The sequence below is a fragment of the Lissotriton helveticus genome, chromosome 3_1 (assembly GCF_964261635.1).
Source record: "Lissotriton helveticus chromosome 3_1, aLisHel1.1, whole genome shotgun sequence".
NCBI classification, from domain to species: domain Eukaryota; kingdom Metazoa; phylum Chordata; class Amphibia; order Caudata; family Salamandridae; genus Lissotriton; species Lissotriton helveticus.
The window spans coordinates 1,068,021,801-1,068,049,017 of NC_136061.1; the positions used below are offsets into that span (position 1 = coordinate 1,068,021,801).

The 27,217-nt window shown below is 46.9% G+C and overlaps 1 protein-coding gene across 1 annotated transcript in view; it reads left to right on the top strand.

Annotated features, from left to right (window-relative positions):
- The window catches only part of TTC21B (tetratricopeptide repeat domain 21B), a 557,120-nt gene that overhangs the window by 45,235 nt on the left and 484,668 nt on the right, over positions 1-27,217 (top strand). The window contains exons 2-3 of the mRNA XM_078683845.1: positions 982-1,111; positions 1,210-1,320. Coding sequence (XP_078539971.1) covers positions 982-1,111; positions 1,210-1,320 — 241 coding nt within the window. The remainder of the gene's footprint in view (positions 1-981; positions 1,112-1,209; positions 1,321-27,217) is intronic.

Genomic DNA, 27,217 nt, shown 5'->3' on the forward strand with positions numbered 1-27,217 from the left:
ATGTCTAAATCCTCCCCCTTTAAATCATCTGACTGGTCTGTTGCTCCTACCCGAACAATCTCCAAAAATATGAACATTACAACCTTGGGGGTAGGGAGGGATGAACTGTGCCTATACTCTCCCCACCTTCGCAACCTCCAAAAGTCGCTACCTCGGAACTATAAGTATTTCGTCCAGCTATCCTATTGTCTATTGCAATTCTCCATTTTATACACTTTGTTTTCATTTACTCCACAGCTAACTTATGCAATTGCTGCTGTGCCAACTGTGTAATGTGATATATACTGGAACTACCTCAAAACTATATCGTCCACTTATCCTACTGTCTATCATATGCGTCTTTTACATAATTTACATATGTAACTCATGTAATTGCTGCTGTGCCAATTCTGTAAAGCCCTCTAATTACTTCGGGTCAAGTTTGCGCTATACAAAACTCGATAAATAAAAATTCTTTATCCCAAATATCACCAACAAGCTCAAAGTTGAATCTGTCTGAATAAACTAGTCGGGTATGACGCCACCAGGAAAGGGGAGTTCATTCACGTTTTATTTGGGCTAGTGAGTCCCTTGGCAGTCGCAAGGGCTAGAGGAACTTCACATCGATGCAGATGACCTTGAAATACCATAAAATGAGTTTGGAAACACTTGGTATCCTGTACAGCTGAACAGTAGGTTTACTCTCCTGGGATCATACTGTGCACGACAGATATGGGGTTGCTAAATCCCTTCCCACCTAAATTATTGAATCTAAGGAATACCCATGCTTCCAAAAGTATTGGGGCAATATCTTTGTTGCTCTTAATATTCCGAAAAAATACTGTCCCCAAGCGTTTTCCATTGTAATTTTTTACTAATCTATTTAATGTATCACCAGGTAAATTTTGTAGACCATTTTGAATCGTTGAAAATTCCTATGTTATGTTTACCTTTTATCAAACAAGCTTTTGTTTATTTACTTTTTTAACATGTTTCTTTCAGGCTTTAATCAATTATTATTGCCAGGAAAGGTATTATCATCATATTCAAATTGCCGCAAATGAAGGATTGAAAAGATATGGGAACGACCCGGTGTTTCCATTTTTCCGGGCCTTTGGAATATTGATGGAAGGTAAAGTTTGCTTTTGAAATGTTGTCACAGTTTAGACATAGTCATGCAACTCTATAGATGAATAGTAACACATTTCTACATTTGTTTCTTTTCCTTAGATCAAATTCCAGAGGCAATTAGAGAACTTGAGCCACTTAAAGACAAACCAGATGTTTCTCTTTGTTCTCTATTGGCACTAATATATGCCCATAAACAGAATTCGACTCCAGGTAAATCCGTTTAAACCACAGTGGATTTTAAGTCCAGTTTAGCAATGCTTACATAGGACATTTTTGCAATGTTTATGATGAATTCTAAATACAAAGACCACTATAAATCAAGTAATTAATGTGTTTTTTGAATTGTATTGACCCCATAGAAATTAACACATTTTGCATCCACGAAATATCTTCCACAAAATGAAGGCCTGTCTATAAGAAATGTCTTTCTTGTGATGATCTCTTAAGATAAAAGATAAACCCCATTTTTTTAACCCCATACGTGTTGAGGCTTGTACCTCAATCATTCCCTCCACTCCATTGTTGCCTGGGACACTTCATGCTTAAGCCTTCATAACTTTTTTTTCCACAAAAGGTAGTCCGATCAAATTTGCTTAATTTATTATTTCCACATGTTGGGAATTTTAAAGGCACCCAGAGATTATGGATTCCTTCGAAAGGAACCGAGAAAATAGACATAATATAGCACCGTTTTTGTCTCAGAAAATGGCATCAACAAAGGTTTACTGTGTTTAGATAACCATCATCCCAGGTTTTTTTTCATGTTTTGGTGGATTCTGATCTACTTGCTGTTTGTGGTCGTACCCGGTGTGAAATCCAACAATGGTGAACCTGAAAAGCTATTTCTTTTCAGAAAGGTAGACAAAATTCTGATTTTAGCAAAGGGTCATTCTTGTAGATCGATTTAGGTTTTTCCATAGCAATCTGAATAAAAAAAATATGAAAATAAGCAGGAAGAAATAGCAATGAGAGGCAGTGTTTTCTTCTGTAATGTTTGCACCAATGGCCAATTTGCAAAAGTAATATATAGTTTCATCTGTCAGACCTTTTTGGTTGCAGGAATGTACAATTTTTGTTGGCTGGGGCCAAAAACAAGTGGTTCCAAGAGCTGTAGCTTATAATGCAATTTAATTGTGTACTGACCTTGCATCATTTAGCTATCCTTACTGCTGATTTTATTTTTATTTTTTTAATTCATTTAAAATAGTTTAATTTTTTTTATCATAAACTCAGATCATAGTTGTGCACTATGACCTCGGCCTGTCTCACAAATTGTGGTCTTGTTGGACCGGGAAGGGTACCCAAACCACTACCATCATAGTGGTGTAAGGCCAGGAATTAACCAGCACAAGCGCAGTGGTGGCAGCATACCATGTAGTGATCAGTGGAAGTGAGCAGGATCTTTTTAGGTCTCGCATGGCGTACTGCGCACATGCGCAGTCGAGCTTGCAAGATTTTATGTTTTAGGGTGAGTTTCTCTAGCGAGGGTTAAGCCCCGCCCCTCTTCTCCATTGGCTGGCCTCCTAAACGGTGGCCAGCCATTGGAGAAGAGGCCGCCATGACGTATTTCTTTCTTTTTAAGCCCCGTCCTTTTCAGACTGGGGGCGTGTTTTTGACTGTTCTTTACATTCTTTGATTTTTTTTTTAGATCTCCGCCTACGAAAGACTGCGCACATGCGCAGTCGAGCTGGCGAAGAGCTAAAAAAATCTAAGAATGTAAACAACAGTAAAAAACACGACCCCAGTCTGAAAAGGACGGGGCTTACAGACAAGTCTCTCAAACGCGCCGTCAGACTATAGGAGTAAAGAAAAGTATGCATGTGTATGTCCCCTGTCTAAATGCAGTTCCCATTCTTTGCCCAGGGAAATCATCTGAGAAAACCAATTATTGTCGCACCTTCCACGGGTGCCCACCCCGCAACTTTGCTGGTTCTTAAACGTAAGAAGCGGGTGCCTACCCTGCATATTTGCCATATTTTATATCCCTAGCGTGTGCCCACCCCACCAGGGACCTTGCCGCTTTGATTATCCAAATCTCAGGTGCCCACCCCGCTGTTGTGGCCTTCGAGGAGACCCCCGGCGTGGGGATCCTCCTGTGTCCGGAGAAGGAAGCAGGAGCCCACCCTGCATTAACGCCGTGTTCCAGAGAGGGGCCGACGTGCTGCCCGCGGCGACCAGGAAGTGTTCCTGCCTCGGGGCCGAGCTACGCGCCCTCTGGGGCTGAAGGGGCACAAAGAGACCGGCGGGGCTCCCATGCTTGGAGAGAGCCCCACGCTGCACCGGCACCAGGAAGTGGACGGGAGCCTACCCGCACTTCTGAAGAGTAAAGAGGAGTGGCGTTTGCACCTGGGGCCCCCGAGAGCGAGGGAGATCCCCGTGGTGCAGAGGGAGTCACGGAGGAGTGCTGCAGGGGCTAGCGGGGCTCCCGTGTGGAGAAGAGAGCCACAAGTGCAGCTGGCAAAGACCACCGAGAGCGAGTGGACCCCCACCGGTGGAGCAGCCATGACAGTCCGGTGTGTGGGGCTCTGGCGTTCATTACTGTTAGGGGTGGCGTCGGGGCACATTGCCGGTGCCTGCACCCCCCCTCCTGCTGGTGCTAACTTCGTTTTGGGCCACATTTTGGGGGGCATATTTCATTTTAGAGCGCCCGTGGCTCCAATGTTGGGGCACATTTTGTTTAAAGGCCCCAGTGGGGGCTCTAACGGCCAGTGGTGCCTAGGCTAATTTGTTCTAGGGGGCATATCTGATTCCAGAGCCTGTGTGGCTCCACTGTTTTGGCATATTGTGTTCAGAGCTCCGTGTGGCTCCAACAGGGGTAATGCTTCAGCAAAAAGACAACAGCATGGCTCAGGAAAGCGTGCACCCCTGTGTCAAGTTAACCCTAGCAAGCTGTAGTATTTCTGACCCTTACCTCAGCACAGACGACAATCTTGAATGTGCACGGCAGCCTTTTGTAACATTGAGTGAGACACAGTTAAGCCCAGAGGTCAGAAGGGCACACTTATTTTGAATACGCTACAAGGACTAGACCGTGGTGACAGAGATACTGATTTTAGTCAGCATAGCAAGGATGTTTTTTTTGGACCTCTCATCTGCTCAGAAGCAGGCCTAAAAGGCTGCTCTCCTGTTTTAAATTGTCATCCAGTCTCCTGCAACTGTGGCCTTTGCTCATCTCTGCAGGCATGGATGCAGAGTGTTTGTTGTCTGTAGTTCCTGTGATCAAGTCCACACTGGCTTCAATTTTGTGTGATAAAAATCGTGTGTGTTTGGCTCTGTGTGTGTGTGTGGCTCTTTGTGTATGTGTGTGGCTCTGTGTGTGTGTGTGTGTGTGGCTCTGTGTGTCTGTGGGGGGCTTTGTGTGTGTGGGGGGCTTTGTGTGTGTGGGGGGCTTTGTGTGTGTGGGGGGCTTTGTGTGTGTGGGGGGCTTTATGTGTGTGGGGGGCTTTGTGTGTGTGGGGGGCTTTGTATGTGTGGGGGGGTTGTGTGTGTGGGGGGCTCTGTGTGTGTGGCTCTGTGTGTGTGGGGCTCTGTGTGTGGCTCTGTGTGTGTGGTTCTGTGTGTGTGGGGGGCTCTGTGTGTGTGGCTCTGTGTGTGGGGGGGGCTCTGTGTGGGGGGGGCTCTGTGTGTGGGGGGCTCTGTGTGTGTGGGGGGCTCTGTGTGTGTGGCTCTGTGTGTGTGGGGGGCTCTGTGTGTATGTGGCTCTGTGTGTGTGTGTGTGGCTCTGTGTGTATGGCTCTGTGTATGTGTGTGGCTCTGTGTGTGGATCTCTCTGTGTGAGTGTGGCTTGCTCTGTGTGAGTGTGGCTCGCTCTGTGTGTGTGTGTGTGTGTGTGTGTGTGTGTGTGGCTCTGTGTGTGTGTGTGTGTGTCTGTGTGTGTGTGTGTGGGGCTCTGTGTGTGTGTGGGGCTCTGTGTGTGTGTGGGTCTGTGTGTTTGGGTGTGGGTCTGTGTGTTTGTGTTTGTCATTTACAATGCTAATAGCCCTAACTTTTGCAAAGGCGAGAACATTGCATTGTAAATGCTTGTTTACCATGTGTCACTAGACTTAGGCCTACAGGCTCACTCACTTTTTAGCTCTCGCCTGAGCCAGCGCATCCGCTGTTCTGGTGAGACATTTAGTAAGTGGGCTTTTAAAAGTCCGACCACGCGCTTTTGCTGGCCTCAAGCTTGCGGTTACGCACGCGTCACGCACTCAGCCGCCATCTGCTCGTCATGGCTCATTAACTCTCTCGTCATGCACACACACAAACCACCCCCCCCCTCTCTTCCTCATTAAGCATGAGATCACTTTTACGGCCACGCGGCCAATGCTTGTTTCTGTAGTTGCCTTCTGCTCTCTCCCTCACCCCTCCCCTCACTCCTGTTTACTCTTCCTCATTGTATCCCCTGCCTCTATCACTGACTGCCTAGCTTTGCACCCATCTCCCATTCCATGGGCTCTATCTGCCTGGCTTTCTTCCTGTTGCCACTCCCGCTGCTCCTGTTTGGCTCAATTTGTTCCTGTTCCCTCCCTCTGCCATGGCTCTGACTTCTTCCTTTCTACCACTTTTCCCTGCACTTACTTCATAATGACTTTTTCCCAAACCCCATGCCTTTTCCATGTTCACTTCATCCTTTGTCCTTTTGTTCTTTTACCCATTTCGTGTTTTACCTCTTTCTTTTGCTCCTTTTTTGCCACTTTTTTATTTTTATTTTCTGCTTCCATGCTAACCAGCTCGTTTGTGTGTGGCGCTCATACTAGCAAAATCTGTCGTGGACTCTGACACATGGCCGGTGACGCTGTGCACACGCTTATTTTTACAGTGATGCATTTTGGAGCTTGCGTGTCAGGATAGTGGTCGACGGTGGAAGTACTTTGTAAATCCACAATAACGGACTAGGTATAGACTGACACAGGTTATAAACATTGTCAAACTAAACACCCAGAAACATGCAGAAACAAGGGTGCACATTCATGTGCCAGCGCCATTTCAGAAACATAAACGGGTGTACACGCATATGAAAAGGCATGCCTTCACACCCGCACTTATGAGCATACAGCACCCACAGGAAAATGCAGACGTGTACGCACGTGCCCACAACCCAAAATGCAGACACACACACCTGTACAAGTAGACACACAGATAGTTACAGACACTACCCTGTGCACACACACCTTCACTGATGCATGCATGCATGAAGAGGTGCCCCCACACACTCAAACATAGGAGAATGAATAGACATGCACACAGACACATTTGCGAGAGTTTAAGCTATTGGAATTGTCATTTACAATGCCAATAGCTCAAACTCTCGGAAATGCGAGACCTATTGCATTGCAAATGCTTGTTTAACAGTTATTTTACATCATGTGGATAGCGCGTGCTGCCCCGTACAAGAGTAGTGACTGTGCTGGATGCATGTGTGCCTGGGTAGGGTACAGTACAGGGATACAACTGTACTATGTAGTACATGTAAAATGAGTGCATGCACAGAGTGCATGTATTTCAGAGCGGAATATAAGACATGAAAGATGTAGCCCGTGCTTCTGTAATGAAAGCATGTGCTGGGCGTATATGTGCTTGTGTGAAGTACAACACATAAAAGTTGAAGTTCTGTGCAGCATGTACACATGGTGAGTATGTGCACTAGCAGTGAGTGTTTGCAGTTGGAACACCTTGTAACCGTATAGAAAAGCTTCAGTGCTGAACAGTGTACACAGTCTGAATGTGTGTGTTGAATGCATGTGTATTTGTAAGGGTACAATGTATGGAGGTAAATGCTGGGCAGTAAGTGTGCTGTGAATTTTCACTGAGTAGTTGTACCTGCAATGGTACATTACATGGAGGACCCTAGGGTCTATTTTGGGAAGCCCAGGCTAGCCTGGGGAAGACGGAAGGAGAAGAGGAATCCCCCATACAGGTTTGTATATTGCTGGAGGAAAGCAGGAAGAGATTCTATTTACACTTCAAAATGCTGGTCTTTGATTCAGTGATAGATCACAAGGAAGGGGCCTATACATATCTCGGGAAGGAAGGTGGGGCTAATAAGGGAAATCCTAACGAGTAGGCCGGGGAGTTTGGGATTAACATTTTGGAGCCCATATCACTGTGGCTGACATTTAGGTTTGAACTCTTTTCACTCCCATTAATTCTGTTATGGGACAACGAGTCGGCTTCAGAGTCTTGCCTGCTGGGACAGACAGCCTTTCATGAGGAAAGAAGAAAAAGACAAGTGTTCACTTATAAAGAAGCAGAACCACAACATACACCTTCAAAACTCCTGACTTTAAATTACATTTTGGTGTCTGGAAATGCACTATAAAAAGGGGAGGTTGAGACTCCAAACTTTGTCCACTGCCAAGCAGCCAGGTGGGTTATGTGCGAAGGGCAACTCTGCAAGACTTATGTCTGTGATCAGGACTGGGGGCCAAGGCTTGCTTGTCACCCTGCTGGGTGAGGGGATATCAGCCAGAGAAAACCAAGCTCACCTACACTGGAGCCTGAAGCATCAGCGCCTGTCTGCTTGCCAAGACCAGTGTGCCCTTTGAGGAAGAGGAGAGCTTTGGAGGGAGCAAGGTCCAGTGGAGCGCCTTGGAGACTCTGATTAAGGTGTTAGGATAATGGCTGTTCACTGATCGTGTCATCGCCCATATGCAGGAGGGGTTTGGCAAATCCTGCAAATCCCGATTGTGAGTAAGATGGCAACCACTTATGATAGGAGGCGCTGTCAGAGCTCCTGAGGCCAGTGTTCGGGTTGTGACCCAAACTAGGAGGTTACTTCTGTGACCGTAGGGTCAAGCCTGCCAACCATGCCTGACTGCTTCCCCAAGGATCGCAGGATGCCGCCGAAAACGTCACATCCTCACTAGACCTCTAGTTGGGAGCAGGAAAATTTTCCCCACACTGTTAGATGAAGTGTGATTTAACTTGTGTTGGCCGAGCAGGAGCAGCTCCTCTCACTGGACAAGCTGGCAGTACTTCTTGAAGGAGAGAGCCTGGAGGTGCTGTGGCTGAACTGCGTGCAGCCCACTTTGCCAAACAGGATTTGGACTCTAGAGCACTGCTGAAAGGTCTCTTGCTGCGCTGCTGAGCACTTCCATACCGATGTAGCGGATAAGACTGAACTGGGCCTGTGAAGCGGCACCATAGATAGGATAGCACTTATAAATTGCGCTTATACCCAATGGTGTCAAGTCACTATAGCAGACAAAAAGGAGACATAATAAAGGTGCATAGGCAACAACCTAGGACGAATAAAGTCAGGTTTTAAGATGTTTTTTAACAACTGGCTAGTAGTCCGTGTTAGAAATGAAAGTGGGAAGGGAATTCCATAGATGAGCGGCTGCTACCGAAAAGGAGCGGCCACCCCATCTTGTCTACCTAAATCTGGTGATCACAAGTTTTTTCTGTGAGGAGAATCTCAAGAGCCTCCCAGGGGTGTACCATTGAAAAAGAGACTCCAGCTGTGGTGTACCCTTGCTTTGCATGGCTGTGTAGACCATGCTCAATGCCTTAAAGAAGATACGCTTCCTGATGGGAAGCAAATGAAGGATATGAATCTCCTCCCTGGCTGACAATTTTCAAAATAAGACGAGCCGCCGCGTTCTGTACCACCTGGAGCTTATTGAGGAAAACTGCATTGATCTTCAGGTACAGAGCGTTGCAGTAGTCCAGCCGAGAGGTGACCAGAGCAATATTAATCGTCTTGTGCAGTTCGGACGGAATAAATGGGAGAACCTTTCTCAAAATCCTCAAAATGAAAAAAAAACATGTACTAACCGTGCAACTGACCTGTGCGTCAAAGCTTGGCCCATCCTCGAAGATGACCCCCAAGATTTTTTTTGCTGTCCTAACTTGGACCGAGTGGGGACCATAGACCTCCAGCTACCAGGAGTTTGACCAGATGGAATTCTGCGAGCCAAACACTAGCACTTCAGTTTTGTCTGCGTTGATCTTCAGTGAATTCTTTCATCCAGAAAATGATGCTGGACATGCCCTTATTGAACCTCTCAGACATCCATTGCAGGTCATTTGAGATAGAGACGATAATTTGCGTATCTTCCGCTTAAGATAGCACCTGAAAGCCAAAGGACCGCACCAGATCTGCCAAGGGAGTCACATAAAGATTGAAAAGGGTGGGACTCCAGGAATGAACCCTGGGGCACACGACCGGAAAGACTAAAGGCCTTGGCTCTAAAGCCTCCACAGCTGACAACATGGGCCCTTTTTGACATAAATGAATGTAAAAGCTGTAAGGCTTTCCCAGAGATTCCTACTTGCCCCAGACGCTGGACCATACACACCGGACAGATGGTTTTGAATGCCGCTGATAGATAGAGCATGATCATAACCGCTGCCCCTCGCTGATCTACCTGCGCACGAATACAGTCAATAGCCACTAGGAGGGCAAACTCAGTGCTGTGACCGGAGCTGAACCAGTTCTGAAAGGGATCCAAGATTTCCTGGGTATCAAAATATTTCATCAGTTCATTATTGTTGAATTTCTCCAGGATCTTGAGCAGGAACAAGAGAAATTGGGTGGAAATTCTTCAAATCAGGAGTTCAGCGTTAGTTTTTTTAAGAAGCGGCGAAACAATAGCTTCCTTCCAAATGGCCGGGTAACTACCGGATTGAAGCATGTTTTTGAACGCCTTATACAGGAATTTGGCAACTTGTTTCGGAGATAGTTTGAGTATGGCGGTTGTACATGGTTCCGATGGAGCACCCGATTTTAAGCCCAGCAATAATTCCTTTATTTGCTGAACTATGATCTGTGAAAGGAAGAGAGAAGATGTTTCCTAGAATCCTGAGTTGAGTCAGCAAAGACCGGCTGGCCTGGTATATGATGTCCACTTGTCAGACCAACCTACCCTCAGGGTCGGCTTGATGCTCAAGTATGTCCTCCTCTTGATAGCATCAAGTCTGTCTGCTATAATATCACAGATCAGTGAAGCGATCAAGCGAGGGTGGGGAAGGATGGGGACATCGGGGAGGGAGACCTAAACAAGAAAAAGAGAAACACACCATAAATCCATTACTGTACAAGTATTTCAACTTCTCTCTACCTCTCACTCTACTAGTACTCCGCATAAACGCAATGTACAAATTTACCTGTAAGGGAAAATAACGTTACAACGGAGCGCACCATGAACACACTCTCTCACTGCAGCATAGGGATGTGACCCATGGATTTAGATGCTACTGAGTAAGTATATGCTGTAACGAAAATAATATAAACCTATATATCTGTATGTACAATAACGAAGTTTATACCTCAATGATCACCAACATCATTATAGAACCACTGTTCCTGAATCCCATACTGATTTCTCCCTATCTAGTATGTGCCTGAACATGCTTCACAGGGACTGCATGAGGGAATCGAGGGAATCTCAACCACAGTGCCCTGCTTGTAAGGCAAATAAAAAGCAAGAGACCATGTTAACTCCACACATGGAAATCATACAGTGTTAATATAATCATAACACACACCACTTCACCAATGCACCATTTCGTCAATGAAATGACAGATGGAACAATAAAGTTTCATGAATGAGTGATTAAATGTAAAAGTTTTTTTCCTTCTCCCCGCATTAGCATATGCCCATGCTCTGCCAATGAGGAAAGGAAAGGATTAAGGTTAAACTTACAACAAAGTCCCTGCTACCTGCAATAGACTACAAATGTGTGTCTTTCCAACAGGGAGGAACTCTGTTTTAGTCAATTCCAACTTAAGGATACTAGTCATCAGATAGGAAAATGCCCGCAATGTTAGTTAAGTATTTAGTCCCAAAAAGAGAGCGGGATATGCAAATGACCCCAAAGTTGTATCACAAAGGATTCTCTTCGAATCTGAGAGAATCGTAATGGCCTACAAACGGGAAATAAAAAAGAGTAAATATTGGTGCAACCACACCCTTACCAGACCGTGACCAAATACAGCAGGAACAAGAAGCGTCTCCACGCGCTGAGAAACTCCGGCTCCATAGTAATCGGCAACGCCAAGGGAGACCGAAGCCAGGATAAAGCTTTCCGGTTTCCTGCAACGTCGACGTCTCTGCCGCCAAGGATCATGGGCATTGTAGTATCGAGTCCTTTCTCGGTCTTGCCCGACCGCGCCTAGGAATCGGTTCACGGTGCGTTCCCAATACACCCGCGAATCGTGACACCACTAATGTAAGTGGGCACCCTGCACCAGTCCAGACAACCCTTATGGTGATTTAAAAGGTGTTAGACAACCTTAGAACGCTCTCTGAGTGGTAGCTGTGGAGAGCAGCCTTTAGGCTTAGTCCAGAAGGAGTGTAAATCAGCTTGTTTTTCCAGAATGCAATCTTATATGTATAGATTAGGTGAAAAAGAACCACACAATATATTTATAAAAATATGTATTTATTATCTAACACTCACTAATACGTACAAATATCTCCTACCCGGAGATGCACACAATGCGCACAATACTTTGCATAGAAATCAAATAAATTGCACAGAATACACAGTGGACCCCTGGGGGGAACCAAACCATATACTAAGAAAATGGTATAAGAACCACGACTTGAGTCAATACAATGTACAGACGACGTGGAAGTGCTGGGGACACAAGGAACCATCCAAGGTGAGTGACTAGGAGCCCCACGGACATCGTGTGCAAGGTGGGAACACAAACGGCGTTCTCCGTACAAATCAACAGGTAAGTCGTGGTTGCAATTTTAAAGATTAAGGACCCTTCCCAGTGGACCATGAAGAAATCCTGTGGAAGACAGAAGGTTGGTGAGCCACCCCACCTGTGGATACCCAGGTACCCATGTTACCTACACCAGGGAAGCCGGGTGCATAGGTGTGAAGTAGTGTCTGAAACCGCCGTTCGTCCCAATGGAGGACTTCAGGAAGAAGCCGCTGCCGGAGAAGGAGAAAGTGTCTGGTGGAATCTGAAGATGTATTCAGGATGAGAAGTACCTGCAAGCAGAGGGGACATAGTCTGTCACTCAGGATTGACCTGGAGACCTGTAAGACGAATGCCCACCGATGTCTGGAGTTGCAGGAGAGTTGACAGCGACCTTGACTCTGCAGCTGTGGAAGACCAGGAGCCGTGCACGAGCTGTCCCACGTTGGATGTCGAGAGCTGAGGTGTCGTTGTCAGTCAGGAGCACCAACAAGCCTTGGCAACTGCAAACAGTGCAGAAGTCGAAGAAGGTGCAATGTCGGGACCAGCAAGGTCCAGGGAACTCACCACAAGCAGGTGAGTCAGGGCAGGCCCAAGTAATCAGGGGAGACCAAAAGAAACAAAGATGACCCTCAGTAGGACCCACAGGACGAAGGCACTGGAGTCACAAGAGGACCTCGAACAGCGATTCAGGCCACAGTGCAAACGATGTGGTGTGGACGAAGATTCTGGTCACTGGAGAGGCTTGAGTTTGGGGCTACTTGGAGCCCCAAGATCTTGGTGGCAGGAAGCCTACAAGTCTTGGCAACACGACTCCGTGCCTGGGGTTTCGGTTCCTTCGGCTTCCACGAGGGATACTGGCCTCAAACTTGGTGGGAGGACATGGCAAGTGTCGAGAGCTGTGGAGAACCACCACCTGTGTTGAACCTTTCGGAGTCCGTAGGAGCTCAGTTTCAGCAGACCGGTCAGCTTAGTTGTGGTGCCTGCAGATGCAGCGAAGTGACTCCTTCACTTCAAAGGAGATTCCTTCAGGTGCCTTTGATGCCCACAGGCCTTGGTTCCTGTATAGAGCACAGGCACTGACATTGCAGCAGACGAGCAGGGCGAAGAGATCAGGGGCAGGAGTAGTCATCCGAGTTGCAGCCTTGAATGCCCAGAGCGAAGTCCAGAGTGCCCAGATAGAAGTTGAAGAGGTGTCTGAATTGAATTGTGTCCCATGACAAATCTAGGGGCCTATACCCAGGTAAGCCCTTAAGTACCCTAAAGAAAGGGGGGAGGTTACTCCTATGTCCTTTGTCCAGTTTCACGCCAGAGCGGGAGCCAATGGCTGGTTGAACTGGACAAAAGACAAACGGGTGGTTTGAACTGGACTATGCAAGACAGCACCAAATGTTCCCCTCATGCAGACTGAGTGGCACTGGCAAGCGCGCCCACTTGGCCCCAGTACAGTAAATCCTTTCTGAGAGGTGGTCACACATCCCTGCGACAGGATACCTATTGTTTTGCCTTCTACTGCTCGAGCATGGCTCAGCAGCAGGAGGGCAGAATGTTCTCTCTGGTGGGTAGCAGCAATGTTGTAACGTCTGGGTCTGGAAGACTGGTACCGGGGGCACTGAGAGCCTAACGGAGGGCTCTTCCAGTACTTGGAATCCTACTCCCACACCGTTTACGGTGTGGGAGTATGGTTCCAACATGTTTGATACCAAATATGATAGGATTTGTTGCAGCCAATTTTGAGATGGTCATCAGGTAATTACGCGGTGCCCCTCTATATGATATATCGCTGCTTCACTTACCCGGGAGAATGGACTCCGTAGGCTGTAGGGGTGTCTTGCTCATGCAGGGGCCCCCTCACACTTAGAACCAAGCACCCTGCCCTCAGGATTGATAAGGCCTGCTATAGGGGTGACTTATAGATTTTAAGTGCAGTGACCCTAGATCTAGGAAACCTATATCTTTAATAAGTGGTGCTAGCACCAGCTTACACAGCCTGCTATGGCAGGCCTGTAGTTGCATTTTGATAGGTCTCCCTTGGGTGGCATAATGCATGCTTCAGTCCATGGGGGACCTCTGGGGTACCTTTGCTCTGGCTACCTTAGTCCCATATACTAGTGACGACTGATAAGGGTACCCTAGTATCCAATCTGGGATGTACCCAAGTACTGACCACAACAATTTAAGGGAGAAAGCAGAGAGACAGGGTCCTGATTAGCAGACTAGTCAGACTAGTCAAAAACAGCTTCGCACCAGGCAAAAAGTGGGGGTAGCCATAATAGCAGATCCTGCTTTACTACACTGGTTCCTCCCCTCCAGAGATTACGAGATCTCGAAAGGTCTTAAGGACCCTATCTTGAAAATAGACTGCAACCTTATTACAGAATTCTTGAAGTGTTCAGCAACTGTAAGCTCAGTAGCTCAGATATCTACTTTATGACTTTAAACGGCATACTGGAGGAATTATCAGCCGACTTGATCTTTTCTGTAAAAAAGCATGATTTGGCCAGGAAGATAGCAAGTTTATATTGCCGAAGAAGAATTTTCTGCTTTCCTTTTTCAGTAGGGCAAAGGTAAGCCCACCATTTCTGCTCTCGTCTGCTGCATTCCCGCCTAAGACACATAAGCTCTGCCGAAAACCAAGGGGCCAAGGGTTTCATTCTTTTGATAACAGTTGTTATAAGACCGACAATATCTAAGGCTGCATTAATCCTCTCTCAGAAACCCTCTGCTGTAGAAGTGTATGCACTATTCCTAGCGTCTGATACCGTTACTAGAGCTGTCTCCCAGTTTCCAGCTGTGATTTTCTTCATGCATCTGGAGTGTATATGCTTGGGAGAGGGACCCTTTCTTTGCCCAACTACGGCATGGCAATAATACTTTGAACCCAATCAGCAAATGATCAACCCAACTAAGGGGCTGAAGTGCCTCAGTACCAAATTTCTGTGATTAGAAAAAATGCCATCAATGGTATGGGTTGGAGATTGAACCAGCTGCTCGTAACCCAGGTTTGTCATGAGATCCAGAAAGAGAGCGGAGTCCTTGTCCCGACTATTGTTGATATGAAAATTGAAGTCCCCATATATGGTATACTGTGCAAAGGTAACAAACGGTTCCAAGATTTTACACCAAGTCTCCGCAAATTTAGATCGTGGATCTGGCGGGCGGTATATTGGAAGGCCTGCAAAAGTGTAATTCTCAGATACCTTAACCCCAAAAGAGGCTGCCTCGAATGAGATGTCTGGGCCTTTCATCACAGGACTGAGGGTACAACTTACGCTCTCTGATGTGCCACTAGGGCCATGCTGCCTCCTCTTCGACCTAAACTGTCACATCTAAGAATAATTTAGCCAGGAGGGACAGCATCTAACAGATCGGGACCAGAGTCATCAGTAGCCCACGACTCAGTGATGAAAAAGCAGTCCAGGCTAAGTATTTGAATGGTCAAGGCAATTCCAAATTTAAGCTTAGGCATGTAACATGCGTTAATTAATGCCCCTGGCATATAGCTAGCCTTGGGCCTTTCCTTAGTCCCAGCCCCTGCTGAGCTCTCCTTGCCTGGCCTCAGGGCCCTACTAAAAGGGCCAGAGACAGTGGCCACACCGTAGATAGGGGTAAGTTGACAGTGCTGAGAGTACTCAGCCTCCCCTGTTAATAGATTAGGCTTGTCTACACACGCCTTGTGCTGTTTCCTGGGGCGCCACTGTAAAAGTTGGGCTCTTGAGTATGTTCTTACTGCTGAGTTAAAACTGGCAGCATTCCTGGCCCCTGGTGCTGTCCAGGCGCAGACGGGCTTGCCTTTTGCGCGACAGCGGCGCGCACGCTGCGCTCATCGGCTGCATGCCCAGGTTTCCCTCTCCATATATGCCTAAACACTCGGACATAAGGAAAAGCTGAACCGTCAATCGCAAAGATGGCGGCCAGCTGAGGAGCAAAACCAAGAAGCCCAAAGGAAACTCTCTGCTCAAATGGGAAGACACCCGAGGCGGACCGTTGAGTAGAAAAACACAGAGAAGTTAAGTTTCACACCAAAAATTGTGAGAGAGCTAGTTAAAAACACAAGAACATCCAAGGAATCGTTAAAAAGTAACTATCTTCGTCGTCAACTTGTATTGACCAGAGATCAGAAAAATATACAGTATATAAGTATACAAGAATATGTTTCATCTCTTGCCAAGTCCACTTTTGACTAATAACTAAAGAGTCAAAGGGGAACTCTTGAGTACAGCCTACTAGTATGCAGCCTCTGAATTCATCCACCAGTGAATGGGGAATAACCCTGAACAATTTCCAAGGTAGAAGGTGGGATAGGGATTTGCCTGACAACTAGTAGAGCCCCGACTGCAAGTGGTGTGCATTATTGCATATGAGTATCGTTATTCCTTTGCATGTGTAGAGTTAGAAATAAACTACTTGTACATACAGCAACATGACATTGCTTTATTGTTCGTACTGTGTGCACATTGAGTTATGCACCGTATCTACAATAGTCACAAACCTGCCATCTTGCCCCCCTACACTGTGAGTCAAGTGCAGAAGGGGTACTTTACCTAGTTACTCACAATCCATAGTAGGTCAGGCTCCAAGACATCAGGAGTAAAAGGTCTCAACCACCACGGTTTGGCCCTGCAGCCCCTGTGTTCTTTGGGTCCCTCTGAAAGTGGTTCTGACAAAATTCATATGATGAAATCTAATGAAAAATACATATGATGGAAACCCATGCGTTTTTAAAATTTGCCCTGGATATTGTGTTTAGGAGTAATGTTTATTTGTACAACTCTGATTTTCGAGCAACCCATGCTATAATGTGATTCAGAGGGCATTTCGCAAAATGTGTTCTTTTATTTGCTCACTGGATTACATTTGGTAAACCAAAGTAAAGAGAAACTCTATTTGAAATAGCAAATATTCTACTATTCTGTGTGCTCGCACTTCTCTCCATAAAAACGGTACCCAACTTGTGTGGCTAGTTCCAGCCCTGCAACAAGATAGGCTCCTAAACACAGTGTGTAGACATCTTGTTAGGCCACGAAAAATGTTGTGGGTAGCTGTGGTATTTGGGCCAGTGCCGCTGCTGCCAAGTGAACCCTACCTAATTGTCATTTCTGAAAACTTTGTTCTTACCCATGATGCACTGTGAGAGATTGTTTTAGATTCTGCAGGAATCCACAAAATTCCTACCACCAAACTTGTGCAGGTTACGGGAGACCAAATAGATCAAACCTGGGACCATGCGAAGACCATATTGACTTTATATGGTCACAGTTTTCATCTGTTCCTGTCGTGGGCGATCATCCCAGCTACACAAGTGGGTTTGCATTTTTAATACTTAAAGTTATAATCAAGTATACAGAGTTTGTGGACTTATGACCACTGACCCAAAACTCTGACCAGAAATGTGCTCTCATCATGAATTGTAGTGAGCACATATACGTTCCACCTATCTGAGAATTTCACAGTGCAGCAGACTGCACTGCCCTTTCTGAAGCTTATTACAAACCAGCTCCTGCAAAATGTACCATAAGCCACAATGCAGGTTTTTTTTTTAATATTACAATTTTATTTTTTTAAAGCTTGTTGACAGGACAGTCCTTGTACAAATAAGTTATAATCCTTCCGAATGAGTGATTGCTCAAGCTTCCATACAATCATCTCACTAATTCCTTACATCGAAAAGCAATCTGCAGTATTTATTTTGGAGGACTTCCCAATATATACTCTGTGTATAAATAATTATTGGTGCTTGAGCACAACATGTACATCTTGATGCCATAACAAGTTTTTGTGCTTGGTGTGTACTCTGTGACCAGCAGCTACCCTTTTTACAGGATCAATAACTCTTTGATAGCTATTTTCTACCCAGGAGTACACATCTCTGGGAATTTGGTAGACCAATGTTCCTTGACAAACCACATTTTGAACAATTGATTATAGCCTGGATGGTCCTGGGGCAATGCTGCAGAATTATCATTGAAATGCAGCATTCAGTGCAGAATTAACAGGCATTGGCATAGCTAATAGGTCTAGCCTTTGGGACCTTATAAGTGTTTAGCCATTTAACACTTGAGGTTGTTGCACCAAGGATATTGTGCTGGATAACTAAACACATATAAGGGACCAAAGGCGAGACATATTGGCTGTGCCAATGCTCGTTTATTTTGAGAGGGAGAGTACCGGCACTTCTCAAGAGTGACGTAATACTTTTATTTGGAGCGTACTGGCACTTCTTAGAAACAAGCAATTACAGAGTACCCGCACTCTATTTTTCCATTTCACGCACTGGGCATGAGGTCATGCCGTAACTTCTCCACAAGTGAGAAATGTGAGCAGCGCACATCGATGTGCCTGCTGTCACTGCAGGACCGCCTGTGCCAGGGCTCAAAACAGAGCCCGATATAGACCCGTTTTGAGGCTCCCTCTCCACTGCCCCAATGCGTGTTGTGGTTTAGCGGCGAGAGAATAAAAACGAAACAGCAATAACGCCACCTGGCGGCCAACACGAAGTCAGACACGCATGCACAACCACCTTAATCCCACAATCTGGAAAAGGCCATGGGCAGGCCCCGCATTTGAGAATTTGGATTTCAAAATGGTTGTAGCCCTACTATTGATGTAACTTTGCTAGTCTTGGTTTACTCCTCTACTCAATACTCTGCAGGGATTAGATTTATCAACATCCACCGGGAAAGTGTAACGGCCTGTGCACGGGGCCAGGCCCATCTTGGTCTTCAGTCAATATAACATTTAGTAACAGCCGGGCTTTGCCGTCCACTAAATGAGAACCCTTGGTAGCATCATTCGTAATTGTAGGGGGTGGGAGCGTGGGACTTCTTGAGACTGGCAAGACCACCAATTCTGGGGGGTGGGCGCCTTAATGACCAAGGTGTGGCCCACAGGTGCTAATGCAGCCATTAGCATACGTGACTAGAAACCTGTCACCCCTTTAACTTCACTTTAACCACTTCAGCGCTAATGACAAGGGTAACTCGTCATGGACTTTCCATTGATTTCAATGGAAAGTCAATGGAAGCTCATCAGGTGCCTTAGCAGCCAAGTGGTTAAGCATTGTAGGTCGGGAGGACAGAGATGAAATCAAGAAAAAAGCGTTGACTAAAAGCCAGAGCTGACTGAACGTGTCACTGGGGCAGGGGGTGAGTCAAGGGCAGCTCGGCCACACAGGAATCCCCCAATTATTGCCTTCGACTATTCCGAATTAGTAGTGAGATTGGGGGTGGGGGGGAAAATGGGAAACTCACAACATACACATTTATCTTAAAAATAACTGCTTTAAAACAGCTGCTCGTGGTTTTAGAGTTCACTCAGGTGACCCGTATAATCACGTGAGAACACATTCCTTCCCTTGCTTGCGTCCAACCAGAAGTCCTTTATGGGTCACTCAAAGGTTCCTGCATCAGGTGTGATGAGTTTCGCCCGCTCTGACATCGTATTTGTATTGTGGTACTTGTAGTCCTACGATTGTAAAGGGCAAATGCACTGGAAGTAACAAGATTTGAAGGGAAAATGACAGGAATAGGCGGGGGCTTGCGTCTGGCACGAGACAACCCATGATCTGTGTTCGGTGTCCGGTTCCTGCATAGTGTTTCCATTAGCCATTTCGCTTCTTAAACATTAACAAAATAGTCTAAAACCTGGAGCGAAAGCCTTCTCAATCAGCCTTTGCTCGAGACAACCCAGAACTTGACAGTCGCAGGCAGCCTGGAAAGAAAACAAGCGCGCGCGCTAAAAGTAAATAAAAAAAGTGAAAGCGTTTCACTTGCGAGAGCGAGCAGGGCCAGGAGCGATAATTGCTCCCATATGGCGCTGCGCGCTCCCGCAAGTGAATCGCTACACGTGCACGTGTTGCCATTGAAGGCAATGGAACGCGTGTAAGTTTTTGGCTGAAAAGCCGTAGCCATTCCAAAAGGTACGTACGTCAATTGTTAGGCACCGTTTCTCGGGTTCCCCTCAATGGTATTGTTTGTTTATTTATTTATTTTTACCATTTGTTAAGCGCACTGTTACCGGGCGGTGTCCTGGCGCTGAAACGATACATTATCTCCAAGAGGCAAAGAAAGTTACTAGAGGTTAAAGAGCCATGTTTTGATCTTTTTCCTGAAGGTCAGGAGGTCATTACTTTGTTTAAGGGCGAGGGGCAATTCATTCCAGATGTTGGATGCTCCGTGGAAGAAGCTGCGGCCTCCCCATCGGGCTTTCCTAATACGGTTAGTCATAACCAGGCATTTATTAGCAGATCTTAGTTGTCACCCTGGTTTGTACAGTTGGAAGTGTTCTTGAAGGAAGGATGGACCTATACCATTTACTGCCTTGAATACCATACAAAGAGCCTTAAACATGATACGTTTCCGTATTGGAAGCCAGTGTAGATTATTTAGTTCCTGAGTTACGGATGCAAACTTAGGTAGACCAGTAATCAGTCGGGCAGCAGCATTTTGTAGTGTTTGTAATTTGTTCAGAACTCCCTGTTGGGCCTCCAGATACATGCTATTGCAGTAATCAAGGCGGGACAGCACAAGTGCTGTCACCACCGTTTTCCTGCTATCACTGGAAAGGAAGGGAAGGATTTTTCTAATGGTTTTTATTATCCAGTGAATGGAGGATGATAAGGCATTAGCCTGTGATTTGAAAGAAAGTTGGGAGTCAATAATTACCCCCAGGTTTTTTACTGTAGTGGCTGGTATGGGTGGGGCTCCCATTTCATGAGGCCACCAGCTTGGGGTCCAGAGATTGGTCACATTTCCAAAGAGAAGAACCTCCGTTTTAGAGGAGTTTAATTTAAGGCAGTTCCTAGCCATCCATGAGCTTACTGCCGTCATGCAGTCCTGGAATCTGGCCGCAATTCCTTCCTCTCGCCCCGGGAGCAGAGATACCACAATTTGAGTATCATCTGCATACGATGTTAATTCGAAGCCAAAAGAACGAATCACCGGGGCGAGGGAGGTAACATAAACATTAAATAAGGTAGGACTTAGGGAGGAGCCCTGAGGAACCCCTCCTGGGAGGGTAAAAGGGCTAGATTCAAAATCTCCCAAGGCCACCACTTGGATCCTGTCTGCTAGAAAGGATTTCAGCATGGTCAATGCGACTCCTTGGATTCCGCAGCCCTCAAGACGGTCCAACAGAATGTCATGGTGGACCGTATCGAAGGCCGCGGAGAGGTCCAGGAGCACCAGGACTGCCCGTCCTCCCGCATCCATTACTTTCCTGATTTCCTCAGTGGATTTAATGAGGGCGGACTCGGTGCTGTGACCTTCCCTAAACCCATGTTGAGCAGGGTCCAGACCACCAGAGGATCGGAGGAAGTCACAGAGCTGAACATTCATGATCCTTTCAATAAGCTTAGCCGGTAGAGGGAGTCTGGATATGGGTCGATAGCTACTAGGGTCAGAGATGTCTAGGTTAGATTTTTTGAGCAGAGGAGCTATTGAAACTTGTTTCCAACATAGTGGATATGCTCCCTCTTTGAACATTTTATTGAACAAATCTGCTAGCAAGGCAGATATAGGGGCGGCTGCCAGGTGAGCCACGGAGACTGGGCAGGGATCCCGGGGGGAGCCAGATTTAGTTCTCAGTAGTAGCTTTTTTACTACTTCTGACGTGACTGGCCGGAATTCCCTGAGTTCCAAATTATGTGGATTTGTTGGCGTAGTCATACGTGATCCCTCGGTAAGAGTGAGCCCCACATGAGGTTCAAGGGCTGTGAAGATTTGCTCCACTTTATTTAAACAGAACTTGGCGAGGGTCTCCAGACTGGGAGGGATAGTAACAGAATTTGGAGTAGACAAAGTGGTCACAGTCTGGAAAAGTTCTTTGGAGGATTTCTTAGCTCCCTCGATTCTAGCAGAGAAATATGCAATTTTTGCTTTTTTGATCATTTCTTTGTATATCTTTTGGCTTGTTTTAAGTTTTTGTTTATCTGCCTGTGAATATTCAGTGCGCCATTGGCGTTCGAGTTTTTTGCAAAATACCTTGTAATCTCTTAATTCCAAGGTGAACCAAGGAGCTGATGGTAATGTGCGTGTCGGGCGAGATAGTTTGGGCTTAACTAGAGATGTGCATGCTTCTTTTATCCAGGTAGTGTATCTTTCAGTAGCCTCGTTTAAATCAACCGATGGGGTAAAGGTAGAGGCTGCAAGACATTCCTCCAATGCTTTCCCATCCAATTCCTTCCATGGCATATAGAGCTTGGCAGGTTTCCTTTCTCGATAGCGTTTCGAACATAAAGTGTTATTGATCTACTCATACGGTTTGTGTAACACCCAGCTGCATATTGGTCATGACCAAATATGGTTTTTAGGTCTTGCCTATGCAGCCTCGATAGCGTTTCCCATTCTCCACGTATCGTATCGGTTCGAAGTCTTCGATCGGAAAATTCATGAAGGGCCGTTGGGCCTACGCGCGTCGGGTCAGCTCGCAGTCGATGGAACGGACTTCATTTAAATTCTGTCGTACTAAGTATCCGCGCACCGACTTGCACGAAGTGTGCAACTTGTGTCTATCACCGGAACAAAACAAACCGGACTGTGACACGTGCCGATCTTTTCGATCCAAGAAGACGCTCCGTGATCGTCTGGCTCGACTTAACGAAATGCACCAACAAAGCGGATCCGCCTCGGATATCTTCGGAGAAGATTCTGACTATGAAGTTTACGACACACGAGGAGATGAGGAAGAGGAGTGCTACTCGTGTTCTGTGCATTAAAAAACAATCTAACATTTACGTCTCAGTCCCCTGTCAAATCAGAAACTGTACGTAATTGCCCATCCCTAAACATATCTCCTATGGTTTGTATTCGACAACTGTTAAGCACCCGCTGCAACAGTGTTTCTGTCGTTGGTGCTATCCAGGGGTTGGCTAACATGGGCAAGTGCGGGGTATACAAGTGTTAGGCCCCTAGATACCTACGCAGTTGCTCCCAGGCCCAGCCCGTAGTTTGCAGGGTATGAATCTCGGTCGGTGTTCTAAGTCTGCGCAGGAGGATGGTGAAAAGGGGGTGTGGACTGGCCTGCGTGTGCTCAGGTTAAAGGAACTGCAGCCGTGCATCTGGATGGTACCAGAAATAGGCGTAGTGCGCCTGCGTCACTAAATAATACAAATAGAAATTGGGCACTCTGAACCCTCCTCTTTCGAAGGATTGAATGAGTGTTTTCCAACCCACCAGCTCCTGCCCAGATGAGTCGTGTCAGTGGGCAAAACGACCATCTTGATGATCGCAATGCGACCTGCTATAGATAGAGCGTTGGATTGCATTGCCACTATCTGCCCGGAGAGCCGATTTATGGCTGGGCCATAGTTAAGCCTCACAACCGCCTGAGGCCGTATGGTGTATGATTACCCCGATGTATCGATGCGGGTCATCGCACCAGCGCAGCGGGAACTCAAATGCAAAGGGAGTGGTAGAATCCATTAGAAGAAATATTTTTTATTTATTTTTTCTTGTCGATAACCAATCCGGAGAAGACCCCAAACCGGACCGCCTCTCTCATGATAGGGGGAAGATTTAGGGCCGTCTCACGGACGAACAACAGGATATCATCCGCATATAATGATGCGAGCAGGGGACCCTGGTGAAATCCTATTCCCCATTGAAGGTGCCACTCCTGTAGATCCCACACCGGTGGATCCATTATACTGATAAAAAGCAGGTGTGAGAGAGGGCATCCGTACCGAGTGCCCTTAGCAATGCAAATTTTCTATATAGTACCCCATTTATGCATAGTTGTGCGACCGGGTTGGCGTATAATAGGTGCACCAGAGACTGGACATTTTGGGGAAAACTGAGTTTGCTTAATGCTGCGTGTAAGCATTCCCACTCGAGCAAACCAAAGGCTTTTTCCGCATCTAATAATATCGCCGCAGCAGGGAGTGTGGGGTTGATCTGATTAATGACTGCAAACAATGTGCACAAGTTTACTGAGGTCGACCGACTCGGCATGAATCTCGATTGGAGAGGGGATATGATCTGCCCAATTATGAGCGAGATACGCGTGGCCAATACCTTAACCAGTATTTTATAATCTTGATTTAACAGGGACAGTGGCCTGTAAGAGGCACAATTGTCGGCCAGTTTCCCGTGCTTCAGAAGCAGGGTTACTATTGCCTCATGCATAGTGGGGGGAAGCTCACCAGATTCTAACGCTTCTGCATAAACTTCCAGCAGATGCGGGACTAGTTGAGTTTCATATGCCTTATAAAACGGGCCTGTGAGACCATCTGTGTCATGGGCCTGTGAACCATTCAACCCATCTATGTCCTCGGTTATCTCATCTGCCCCAGTAGGTGAAGCAAGGAACTCCTGCTCCCCCTTCCCTCCACCCATACCATCACTATTTCTTTTAAATCGTTTGTCAGTATTTCACCCGTCGGTGGTGAGCATGTGGCATAAAGATTAGTGTAGTAGGTCAGGAAACTCATTTGGATGGCAGCACCATCCATAACGTGGGTACCATCCTCAGCCCAAAGGTGCGTAGTATATAGGAAGCTTGACTTCTGGGATCAACCTGCCGTGCCAGAGTGTCCCGGTCTCTCTCCCTCCCCATATATTCGAGCACGGGCGTACTTCCAAAGATACGTAGTTTCCCGCTGTGCCAGCTCCTGGAAGTCTTCCAGCAATTTGGCACGTCGATGCAACAGAGAGGGATCCGCACCCGTCAGCATTTGGGCATCTAGAGCACGTAATTCTCGTTCCGCAGTATCTAGGGCTCGGGAGATTGTACGGAGCACCCCGGTCTGCTTGGATATGCAAATACCCCTAATATAGACCTTGAAGGCCTCCCACAAGGTGGCGTAGCATAATACAGAACCCCTGTTAGTTTGAAAGTATTCTAAAATTGCATACCTGCACCTCACTCCGTGAAACTGTGTCTAACAAAGTTCGGTTGGAAAGTGCCAGGACGTGGATGGGCGAGCAACCGTGGGTAGTATGATCGTCAGCAGTACTGTTGAGTGATCAGACCGGGTATGCGGCAGATGATCCACCTCTTTTATATTGAGGAGTAAGTCAGGGGTAACATACCATCAGTCTATGCAGGACCAGCTGCCGAGCGGCGCTGAGAAGAACGAATACCCCCTACCGGAGTGATACCGGTGCTGCCAGGCATCCGCCAAGAGATGCGCATGTAGCAAGGCCTGTAGTTCCCATGAGGAGCAGGGTTTAGTGTCTCAGGCTGCATAGTGAGATTGTAGTCCACCCTCCCCCCCCTCCTCCCCCCCACACACAAAATGATGGATGCTGGGGGCATGCCGACTATGTGAGAAGAGATATTGGCGAAAAAGCCATGAGCATCCACATTAGGAGCGTAGACATTTATAAAACCGTAAGGGCTCTTGTTCCTATAGATCCCTCCACCAGTAAGTATCGGCTCTCCGGGTCCTGAACCATGGTCTGTGTAGTGAAGGGCACTGATTTACTAATCAAAATGCAGACTCCCCTGGAGTATGTGCTATATCCTGCAAAAAATCTATTACTTCCCCCAGGTAGTCGCAAATCCATTATCTGCTTTCGAGATTTTGTGTCTGACTAAATAAGCCAGCACCTGCCAACCCTTACTCGGATTTGACAATCCCCTAACATTCCATGTCAAACAGCGCAATTCAAGTGCCCCGGGTCGCCCTCCCGCTTCTGCCACTGTGGGCGCGATTCTACATAACTGGGTATTATATGATAGATAGGTTTGGTCAGCCAACCATTGTCCTTTTTCAAGCTCTGTACATAAAAAGACAAGACAAATAGTTTCATCCAACATTCCTACCCCTCAGCCCCCCCCACCCACATCGGATAACTACCCAACCTATATCAGGTGAATCCAAACACATTTTTAACATAGTAAAGAAGGAAAAGAAAAAGGACAATCCCAAACCCAACTAAATTGAGAGGCGATCTACAAGGGGGGGCAGCAACGTCCGAGCATACCGCAATTATAATAACAATATAACATCATTTGTGTGCAGCTGCAATCATAAAAGAGCAGTGCCTTGAGCGTGTCCCTGAAAATAACCAAAGGAAGTGAGTGGCAGCACATCGGTATCAAACCACGTGAATGCTCCTGGGTTCATGTCAAAGTTAATATTCTTCCAAGGGCGCAGTACACCCCATGTCCCCGAAACAGTACTTCCTGCCCACATAAGCTCTATTCTCCAGAGGATGTAGCTCTTCCCGGTTTATGGCGCTTCCAATAGTCCTGTGCCTCCGTGGGTGTATTAAAAATCATAGTTTTGCCATTGAGCTGAACCCGGAGGCGTGCCGGGTACAACATGTCATAGCGAATGTTCTAATTTTTTTAAATGTCCTGGAAATTACGCTCGGCTTCCTGCACCATCGGCGTAAAATCGGGTTATAGCAAAAGGACTATTCCCTGATACTGCAGATTTTCCGCCTCCCCGTCTTTTCGTAACACGACATCTCTTTCATGGTAGTTCAGCAATTGCGCAATAACAATACGAAGAGGTGCGCCAGGTGCAGATCTTGGGGCAAGCGACTGGTGGGCCTGCTCTACCGCAAATGTGGTAGAGAAGCAGTCTCTCTTGAAAAGGTCTGTCAATAGTTGTTCTACACATGCCTCCATGGGGCCGGTGTTGGTGGTTTAGGCGATTCCCGCAGTTCATAAGTTGTTACAACGCGATCACTCTTCAAGGTCCTCCGCCTTCGCAGCTGTCGACTTCAGTATCCGCTCTACGCGATCTAGGTGCTTAATCTAGGAGGCCTGCTGGTCCTCTGTATCAGAGATGCGCTTCTTTTTTCCGCAGTCTCTATTCGGACCATGTGTTGCTTCAGTCGATTATGCATGCCATCTCTCCGCGCTCCCAGTTCTTCAAATCGTGCATCTATAGCCTTAAAACCATCTTGCAATTTAGCCATGATGGCGGGGGCACCATCCAACGCCACTCTGCCCGCTCCCGGAGGGTCAGAACTTTCGGGGGGGGATCTCCACGTGCCGCTTCTACTCCGCTGTCCTTTCTCTGGGTCTTAGAGGCCTCACATGTGAGTTGAAACTGCTTTGGATCACTCCGACCCATGTTGATTACTCAGGTACTAGCGTGACGCAGTGTATCAGGGCCCAGAGCCAGGCAGTAGCACGTTATCAGATGCACCTGCGGGCCACCTCAAACTCCACCGATTAATATTCTGGGTATGGGCCGTAGCTGCTCTGTATATGTATTTTGGTGTTGCGTCACATCAGCCTTTCTGACTTGGAGTAGAGCCCCTCAATTAGGTCATTGTGTGGTCTCCCAGGGACTTCGTTTTATGTCCATGCGTGTAACCGAGGAGTCTGATCTCACCAGGGGACCCCTCCAGCCTCCATCACCATATCAGGAGCGCAAAGGCAGCCGATCGCGATCACACTACTAAGGCTACACCCCTCCAGCGCTGAGCAAATCCGTAATGAGAAGGATAAGGGGCAGGCGGGGGGGCACCGCATATGCATGCCGCACTCACCACCACCTCCCAGGTCCAG